Below are 9,807 nucleotides of genomic sequence, written 5' to 3'. Positions count from 1 at the left end.
TACTAGGAAGGGCGGCGACGGGGGAAACGGGAGGACGCCGGCGCTGTAGAGGTGGACCTAGAGCAGCATGGCGCTGGCACACACCCGGCGCGCCTCCTCCTCTGACCATATCGTGGACTCGTTTGGCGGGGCGGCTGGCAGCCGGCGCTGTGGAGGTGGACCTAGAGCGGCACGGCGCAGGTCCAGACCCGGTGCGCCGCCTCCTACTACCATGACTCGGCCCTATCGCGAGATAGGCGGCCATTGCGGCTGCCGGCAGACAGATCTCGCCGGCGACGCCGCTACTGCGACCGATCCCCTCGCCTACACCGAGAGGATAGAAGCCTGGAGCCAGGCTGGCGAGAGACGGGAAGGAGGATTCGAGCTGGGGTTCGAGTTCGAGCTGGGAATTCTGGTCAGTGCGAGTACTGGGCTCCTGGCCCATCAGTAATTGCCTAATGGAAGCCCAGGGATGCGGGGGGCCCTTTTCGTTCCGGACAGAGGGACAGGCAACACGTACGCCAACCATGGATTCTTCTCAAAAACAGATATCTAATCACTTTCTCCCAAACGCTTATGCTTCAAAAATGTTAATCAGGGTTCGTATAACACCAATCGAATGGCTAACAAGATCCAGGTCTAAAATTGACTCTTAATAAGGAACATTAGCTGCTTGTGAAGCAAATATAACGTCCGAGAAGTTTAAAAAAAGTAATAACGTCGAGTAGCACTCAAATATGATCCAACGATACAGATTTAGTGCAGCAAGAAATTATTTTCAAATTATAAAACCACAGGATGGTAGACACAACACAAAAAATAACGCGAGGCTAGGTAAGGGCACCTGGTGCTGCAGCCGCTCCCTTGCCACGCCGCCTCTTTCTAGCCTGGCTAGAAGAAGGCACCCTTTCCATTGACCATGTCTATACCTGTACATACAGTACCATACAACAGGTATAAAAAATAAATATTTTAATTCGTCATTTTCTCATGGCTTCTATTCATACTTTCATAGGCTATTTTTAAAGGAAAAATCCCTCCCTTCACATTTACTCTCCACAGTACACGTGGAAGTTTAAAAAAAATGATTTTAAAAATGTACTCGAAAGAAAAACGAGATGTTCTAGTAGAATTCCAATCGTTCGAAGACATAGCATTGCACATCAAATAATCACTTGTGCACCATGATGTGTTAGTTACCACACGCTAGGCAACAAGGACCTTCACAACCAGATAATTGTAGTCTCTCAATACGCAATGAATAGCCTAGTGCTGGTGTATGTGCAATGGCGATGTGGCTAGCCGAGGTGGTGATGAACGATGGCCTTGGAGTCCTTTATAAATAGTGAGGGACATGCACAGTAAACAGTGCAACCCTGAACAATAGAGTAAGTACTAAGTACTCCCTCCGTACCATTAAAAGTATCGTTTTGGACTCCGTGCCATCTTGTTTGATTGTTCGTCTTATTCAAAACTTTTGTATAAATATTATTTATTTTGTTATGATTTATTTTATCATTGGAAATACTTTAATAATGATCTATTTATTTTATACTTTATAAAAAAAAGGTTGAATAAAACGAATAGTCAAACATGGTATCCAAAAATAAAAGACGTGACTTTTAATGGGACCAAGGGAGTAGTGCATAGATGGTAGCACAGGGACAAGACAAAGAGCTTTAATTATGAGGCTTCACCACATCAAGATACATCACATCATGTGGTCCAGCAGAGGTAAAAAGGCAAGAAAAAGAAAAAGTGAATAAATCATGGCTCAACAAGTATACAATTCTGTAGGTGCTGGCACATCAATTCAAGTAGGATCTAAGACGGAGGCACCCTACCTTGGAGTGAACAAGGAGACGGAGCTAAGAGCAGACAACTACACGTGTTAAACAAGGAAGACGTCTGTCTATCCAGTCTCCTCTCATTAACTATTTGTAGTAATAACTATAGATCAACAGGGACACAGTTCTGCTGCGTGCTGGTACATCAAGTGAGGGCCAAGACTGAGGCAGGCACTTGCCATGGCTCACATCGGTGCATGCATCAATCACTGAACTAACCAGGCTCTAGCATGCAGGCATCAAGGCACATCAATTCAAGTAGGATCTAAGACGGAGGCACCCTACCTTGGAGTGAACAAGGAGACGGAGCTCAGAGCAGACAACTACACGTGCTAAACAAGGAAGACGTCTGTCTATCCAGTCTCCTCTCATTAACTATTTGTAGTAATAATTATGGATCAATAGGGACACAGTTCTGCTGCGTGCTGACACATCAAGTGAGGGCCAAGACTGAGACAGACACTTGCCATGGCTCACATCGGTGCATGCATCAATCGCTAGACTAACTAGGCTCTAGCATGCAGGCATCAGGAAAAGGGAGCTCAGAGCAAACAACAAGCTCACACATGCAATATATATATATATATATATATATATATATATATATATATATATATATATATATATATATATATATATATATATCAAGTCCCATCTCATTGACTACATGTAGACGCTGGAGTGGAGTAAATGAATGTTGCATGCACAAGCGCCTAGAGCTGGTGCTGCATTAATGCACCACGTGCATGAGTAAGCAACTTGCAGCTTGCATGAGTGGCTAGCGCCTGCACTAAATTAGCATGTTACGTACTCCAGGTATCTGAGTGCAGGCGGTGTAATAATGGATGATGAATAAGATAGGAAGGCTCGAAAAGCTATGAGGATGGAACCACGACAGTCCGAATTTTATCCAACGGCTATGGAAATAAAGTCTACGCGTGGCCTCATACTTCTAATGTGCAGGCGAGATTCTCTATGCTTCTATGAGCCAAAATCTCCTTGAGTGAGGTTCTCGTTATCTGTGCCTATACGGCAAGGTTTTTGTTATTCATGCCCATATGGCGAGGCCGGGCTAGGGGCGAGGTCGGAATGAGAAGTCTGGCTCTAGCCAAACTTGGAGTGGGCGAAGGTTCAAACGTGAATCCAACTAATTCGGTTTATGGCAAAAATGACCAAATTATCCTTAGGCCCCGTTTGGATCATTGGAATTGAATTCATTTTAATAATCATAATTTAGACACATATTAATTAAGCTAATATGGTTGTATATGGATTATATTTGTATATTATTGTTGGTTATACGAGAGAGATACTTATGTGTTGTATTTCTACCGTAGGGAAGCGAGTTAAAGAATATGTTATAAGTTACAAAGTAGAAACATAGAATGGTGATCTATAGAATCAATTTTCATCTTTCACCCTATGAATTTGAGATAGACTTATATGTGAACTTTAGAAAGTATTGGAATGTCAAATTCTAAGCTAAATAGCTTAATTTATTAAGTAGATTTTAATTCCTGCAAATGAAAGGATCTAGACGGCCCCTTAAGGGAATGTAAATGTGTTTTCCTGATTCCTGTATGGCATTAGACAAGAACAGAAAGGATTATTAATTTAAGTTATCAAAGGTTCCAACCCCAGTAATACCGTACTGCTTGTATAGTGTTGGGTGCTGTCTAATTTACCCATCGAACTAGAAAATCAGATGTTTTTTGTTCTCGTAACTATTAAAATTGGTTGTGTTTGCTAATTGGATGGTTTGTAAGACAGTTTAGTCAAGGTGGTGCCACCTCAGACGACCTACGTGAATACGTGATGCCACGTTAGTCATGTTAGTCACGAGGATAGCATCAAGCCAGCAATCATCTTCTGCATAGCATCAAGCCAGCAATCATCTTCTGCATAGCATCAAGCCATCAACCATCTTCGCTCCAGCTTTGAACCATGGAAACTCCGCTTGTAGGTTCATGCCCTCCAAGCACAGCCCCCATGGTAGCAGTGCAGACAGTGACCCCAAGTTTTTTCAAGAAAAGAAGCCGCTGATCAGATACACACGGATCAGCTAAAATCTGAAAACGAATAACAATCAAGTTTAGCATCATCACTCATGCCGTCATGGATGACAGCCGTTTCAAGTAGCATAATGTTGTGCAAGGAGTGGAAGCAATCGAGACACCGAACAAGGAGGCTGTCTGAAACTCTTAGCTCTGAACAAACAGGCCCAAGTCACAAGAACATGACTTCACCATAATAATCATGCCCCGTATGCAAGTATGAGAAATGAGATAAGATACTATAATAGTAGAAACATATAAGGAGACAACAGAGTTCATCGGAAAAAGGATATCAAGATTTATAGCAAGGGGGCACCATGTTCCCTGTGCACTCCAATTCCACCCTGAGGAAAAGGGGAATAGTAGCTAGTTTGTTCTCAATGTACCAACGAACCCACCGATACAAATCAAGAAACAAGAAGCTTGACACGATTTAAAAAGCTAGGGTGGGATCGAACGGCAACAAGGGGAGCAGATTTAGTAACAGATAGCAACTGTAACATTGATACCAGTGTTGAGACATGCAAGTCATCCTACTAGGAGTATGTTGACACATTCTACTAACAATGACATGAACATCATGATCAACAAGCAACCAATGAACATCAACTACTTTTATCTGTCATTCATTTCCAGCCTCTCCAGGTCTGATCTTGTCCTAACCCTTGAAGAATAAACAGCCTTCACAGTCCTCATTCATCGTCGTCCTCATTTTCATCAATCCCTACCCAACGAGTGAAGGCAAACAGAAATTCCTTGAATGTCACCATTCCATTCTTGTCCCAGTCCATTTCCTCTGGTGCCATGTAAAGAAAGGTAAACATCAGGAATGGAAAGATATGATAGAAGTTTCAAAATAGTAACAGGAATTATGAGTGTGCAAGTTTTTAGACTTCACAGAAAGGAAGCAGCTAAAGTTTGATGTGAAGCTAAGCATTTCACATGACTAGAGATGTACTGAACAGACATTAGGAAACTCGTCGTTTTCCTGAATAGATGCCTTTCTTTCTTTGGAAAGAAGCATTTTTTTTAAAGAGATTCCCCCCCCCCCCCCCCCCCCCCCCCCCCTTCCCCTCCCCTGTGTACCTCTTTTCCCTCTCAGCAAAGACTAGTAGGTAGGAAGGGAGTGGTCCAACCGAGAAGAACATGTGGTGGTTCACTTACACAAAAGACTTAGTAGGTATGGAGCTACCAAGAAATAGAAAACTGACCAAATCTTTTCATGGCTATACGCCCAGAAGAGCGCTCTCCAGTCGTGGTCTCATTTATTGCTTGAATCATCTCATCCTTGCTCACGTACCCATCTTTATTCTTATCCAAGAAGACAAATGCATCAACCAAGGTCTCAAAAGTTGCCTCAAGATTTCCTAGGCCCATCTTTATCTTCTGTGAAGTATGTAAAGGAAACAGGAATACTCCTGACAGAAATGGCATAAGAAATCTAAAACAGAGCCTGAGTGCAAAAATTTCTCACAGTAAATCTACAAACCTTCATAATCCAATCAAAATTGTGGCAAGCTTATATTAGGATGAAAGGAGACCTCCAGAGGCACCAGTGCATTGTGGAGTCCTAAGCCAAGCTAATAATATGAGGAGAGGTAGAGGAAGACCGAAATTGACATGGGGGGAGGCAATAAAAAGAGATTTGAAAGCTTAGGATATACCTAGAGATCTATGTTTAAATAGGAGTGCTTGGAAAGCAGCTATTGAAGTATCTAAACCGTGACTTGGGGCTCTTGGTGAGTTTCAACTCTAGCCTACCCCAACTTACTTGGGACTGAAAGGCTATGTTGTTGTTGTTTATATTAAGATGAAAAATGGTGTTCCACTAACATAATGCATCACTATCAGTATCTCAAATCTGCCAATAGGAACCACATGTAATTATATAAATAAACCACAACTTCACTAATGGATTTAAGAAAAAATATCAAAGTAAAATTACTTTTTTATAAGTAAAGTAAAATTACATTAGCATACCTCTGTACCAATACTACACAATGTGACAATAACACTAATAATACAATCAGGATGTTACTATGTGAATTAATATGACTTATGAAGGATACTGCTTCTGAGACAGCTGGTTCATTGAGAAGATAGACAAGGCACAGAAAGACAATGAACTCATTGAACTTCATGCCCATATCTTCATTTATATCGCAAGCTTCAAAGAGATCACATATCTCCTCCTCTGTGAATGAGATTTCCAGCTTTTGAAAACAATGTTTCAGTTCTTCTTTATCTATTTCGCCATTGGAATCTTCATCTGCAAAAGCACCACTTCTTGACACATGAATGGGAACATGAAAACTGACAATGTCTAAAATAGTTGTCTCCATTAGCGCAAGTCAACAAATATTCCACAGAGCATAACAGTCTTCCCACTTTGATTACTTCCCACTGACACACATGTTTTCCTTTTAGTAAATAAAAGAGATAGGATGTCGCTACCTTACAACCATGTAGTGAATACTAAATGCTTAGGAGTTATAAGTTTGATCATAAATGAAGAAATAGAAGCAGAGGGAGGTGTAAACAACAGAAACATAGGAATCAAAGGGAAAACGAATAAACAAGCATTGGCATAAATTATGAGAATTTGAACAGTTTATGACAAGAACTATAACTATATGTAAAACAGCACTAAATGAGTAAGTGAAACTATCAGGTCCAGTTCTGAATCTTGAGAAATACAATTGAAAAGAAGCATAATCACCAAATTGCCACATGACACATTGGCATTTTCACTAAAAGCATGAAAGTGTCCAGACTCTCCAAAGCACAAGCAAAAGGGCAGAACTCACCAAATTGTTCGAAGATAGTCTTGCATTTTCTAAAACTCTCGTCAATTTTGGGGAACTTCATGATAATACTATCGAACGATTTCAGTGAAGTTCCATGCGACGCTCTCTGCTGCATAGCATCAACCATCTTTGCCTCCAGCTTCGAACCATGGAAACTCCGCTTGTGGGTGTCATGCCGTCCAAGCACAGCCCCCATGCTAGCAGTTCAGATAGTGACCCCGATATTTTTTTTTTCTTTCAACCGAAGAAGCCCCTGATCAGATACACACGGAGCAGCTGAAAATCTGAAAATGAATAGCAATCAGTTAAGCATCATCACTCATGCATGACAGCTGTTTCAAGTAGAATAATGTTCTGCAAGGAGTGGAAGCAATCGAGACGCCGAACAGGGGGGCTATCTGAGTAACAAGAACAGGATTTCACCATCATAATCGCGCCCCGTATGCAATTACGAGATGAGATATTAACAGTAGAAACATATACGTCCACAGGAGACAACAGAGAACCTTAAAGAAAAATAATATCAAGATTGAACGCAAGGAAAAAGGGAATAGCAGCCAGTTCCCTCAGCCCGATTCCACTCTGAGGAAAAGAGGAATAGCAGCCAGTTCGTTGTCAGTGTACCAACGAACCCACCAAAACAAGTCAAGAAACAAAGATCGGTTCGACCTAGCGCGGAATCGAACGGCGACGAGAAGGGAAGAAGATTGCAAGGCGAGGAGCGCTTGCCTGGACTGGACGCCGTCTCCTGGCGGCACCAAGAGAATCCGGGAGCGGGATCGGCGATGTGAGCTCTGCGCGGAGTCCGCCGGGGTTGATAATCGATCGACGAGGAAAAGAAAGGCGCGAGCTTTCGCCTTCAGGAGAGGGGGGAATCTGCAGGGGGGTTATTCGGGCCGCCGGCCTGATGAGCCAAGCAGCACGAGAAACTGATGAGAAAGAGAGAAGAGAGGGGGCGAGCAGGGAGCTTTCGTGCAGGGACTGCTGGCTTGGTGGGAAGAGGCAGCAGAAGCAGGAGCGGCACGGCCGGCGTTGGCCTCAGGTGTTCCGCCCTTCGGGAGGCCGACAGGTGGGTCCAGCGTGCTGGGCGGTGGCAATGCCTCTCCCCAGCTTTGGGCTTGGGCGTTGGGATGACCGACCGATGACTAGCCGAGCCAAGGTAGCACGCGTCGTGCGTGCTGTTGAGTGACACCTGGAGACTGCAGACTGGAGCGGTCAAATATTCCTCCTCACCAAGTCAATAGTCACCAGTGACCACTCCAATGCAGCCGCCTCCACCGCCAGATCACCGGCCTGTTCGGCAGCCCTGAATTGGCTAGCCAAAGCTGGGGCTTGGACCAGTCACACCAGCCAGCCAATTCCAGCCCTCAGCCATTCCCAGAAGGTTTAAAATGACTGATTTAACAATTTCAAATTCAAACTGATTATTAGCGCCAATAACGGGTGTTTTCATATAATGACGCCAAACCACAATGCACATAAAGTTGTTTACAACACATTTGCAATCCGTAATTCACGGTTAAACAAGTTATAGGTTCAACCAACATTTTCACAGTCCATTTGTTTCATCCATACAACACAAAGATCATACACTACAAATACCATAGTAGGCATATATGCAGCACAAACATTGTGGCCTTCATGATCCCACTAACCAAAATGCACACATACCTGCAACCTGCAGGTGCACATATACCACCCACCTTCGAGCTACTTCTGCGATCAGTATCCATTGTCACTCATAAACAAATCCGTAACTACCTAATTCAAATTGAATTACTAAAGTAACTGCATTACCTCAACTTTCCTAAATCAGATACCACTCCGCACAACCATAGATATCAACTCCCTAACTGCAGAGGTTTAGGTTCCCCGATTTAGCTCAACCCATTCCGGCAGCTCATACGAAGGTGGATCAGCTCCGTACTTAAGCAGCCACAAGTAATTTTCTAATGCAAAGCATGAAATGATTATCATAGCTTGCTTCTTCCTCTTGCCGTGCGACACCCCTTTTCAGAATATGCCAACATTCTTTCAAGCCCCCAAACCTCCTTTTGATGACATTTTGCAGCTTCGCACGAATGTAGTTGAATTTTTCCTCCTGCTACAACCGATGCAAATCTACGCCACTAAAATCGTTCATATGATACCTTGTGTTTCTGAAGGGAGTCATGTAACCTGGCAGTCCATGTAACCCGCGTCTGCCAGGTAGTACCGACCTACAAAAAATGACAACAGATCACCAATTAGTTATACTGGATGAGGAAACACAACACAACAGATGCCATTGTGGTTTGTACTCACAACAGAAACACCTAAAGTCAACTCTGGACTATGAATGCGGCAAAAAATAAGTAGTCCCAATTGCATCAAACTAACTTATACTGAGCCAAAATGTACCAACATCTAGGTATCAACAGAATAATCTTCACCACACATATATTACCGCACAGCTAGATAGTGTCCAAATTCATATCAAACCATTCCAACAAGACCATAATCTTGACCTATTTGCACAAATAACCAATCCAATTGCTTCAGCTACTGTGTACCAGCATGTACTTAGCATACCCAACAATACTGTTGCACCACTAGTAATACTTATATTCATGGTAACCTACGCAACTATTGTCATACACAAGGAGTGGGAAAGTGGCAACTATTGAATCATTAGCATTTCATCCAATCATCTCAGGCAATACGTGGTAAGAACAAACAACAAGCAATCAAGGTCCTTGTAACCTATGCAAGCATTGTTATACACAAAGCTATATTTAAGCACTGCCAAGTAAAAATCAGTGACAACATGATGGAATTTTTTTTTGCCAGGCATCACAAACCTGCTGGGGATGCGCGAACCAACCGTCGTCCTGACAGTCTTTCAACACCACCATGTCATGACATGGCCCCGCCTTCCCGGCCCTCACGTATGTGAAACGACCATCCATATCCATGATGGCACAAACATTAATTGTTGTTTCACCTTTCATATTGAAGAAATTAGCCTTTGCTTCACGGTTAACCTCAACCTTTATGTGCGTGCCATCTATAGTACCTATGCATCCATCAAACCATGGTGCATATGCAACAAGTTTCTGGCTTACGCGTGCGTACTTCCTA

At 42.9% G+C, this 9,807-nt stretch overlaps 1 protein-coding gene across 1 annotated transcript; it reads right to left on the bottom strand.

Annotated features, from left to right (window-relative positions):
* Window positions 1-4,338: 4,338 nt before the first annotated feature.
* Window positions 4,339-7,663, bottom strand: LOC136527848 (probable calcium-binding protein CML21). The gene is made up of 5 exons (XM_066520701.1): window positions 7,417-7,663; window positions 6,688-6,971; window positions 5,950-6,149; window positions 5,092-5,266; window positions 4,339-4,676 (listed from the first exon to the last, which is right to left on the bottom strand). Exons 2-5 carry the CDS (start codon window positions 6,881-6,883, stop codon window positions 4,573-4,575), a joined length of 675 nt encoding a protein of 224 aa, XP_066376798.1. The 5' UTR covers window positions 6,884-6,971; window positions 7,417-7,663; the 3' UTR covers window positions 4,339-4,572.
* Window positions 7,664-9,807: the final 2,144 nt, after the last annotated feature.

The sequence above is a fragment of the Miscanthus floridulus genome, chromosome 19, assembly GCF_019320115.1.
Source record: "Miscanthus floridulus cultivar M001 chromosome 19, ASM1932011v1, whole genome shotgun sequence".
NCBI lineage: Eukaryota > Viridiplantae > Streptophyta > Magnoliopsida > Poales > Poaceae > Miscanthus > Miscanthus floridulus.
This window is presented reverse-complemented; position numbering and strand designations above follow the sequence as displayed.

Bases quoted from the DNA above. Each gene is read 5' to 3' on its own strand.
- LOC136527848 (XM_066520701.1), bottom strand. From the start codon at position 6,883: ATGGGGGCTGTGCTTGGACGGCATGACACCCACAAGCGGAGTTTCCAT. The intron at 6,150-6,687 runs GTGAGTTCTGCC...GTGCTTTTGCAG, and splicing joins GACTATCTTCGAACAATTTG to ATGAAGATTCCAATGGCGAA. The intron at 5,267-5,949 runs GTATCCTTCATA...CATACTTCACAG, and splicing joins AACCAGCTGTCTCAGAAGCA to AAGATAAAGATGGGCCTAGG.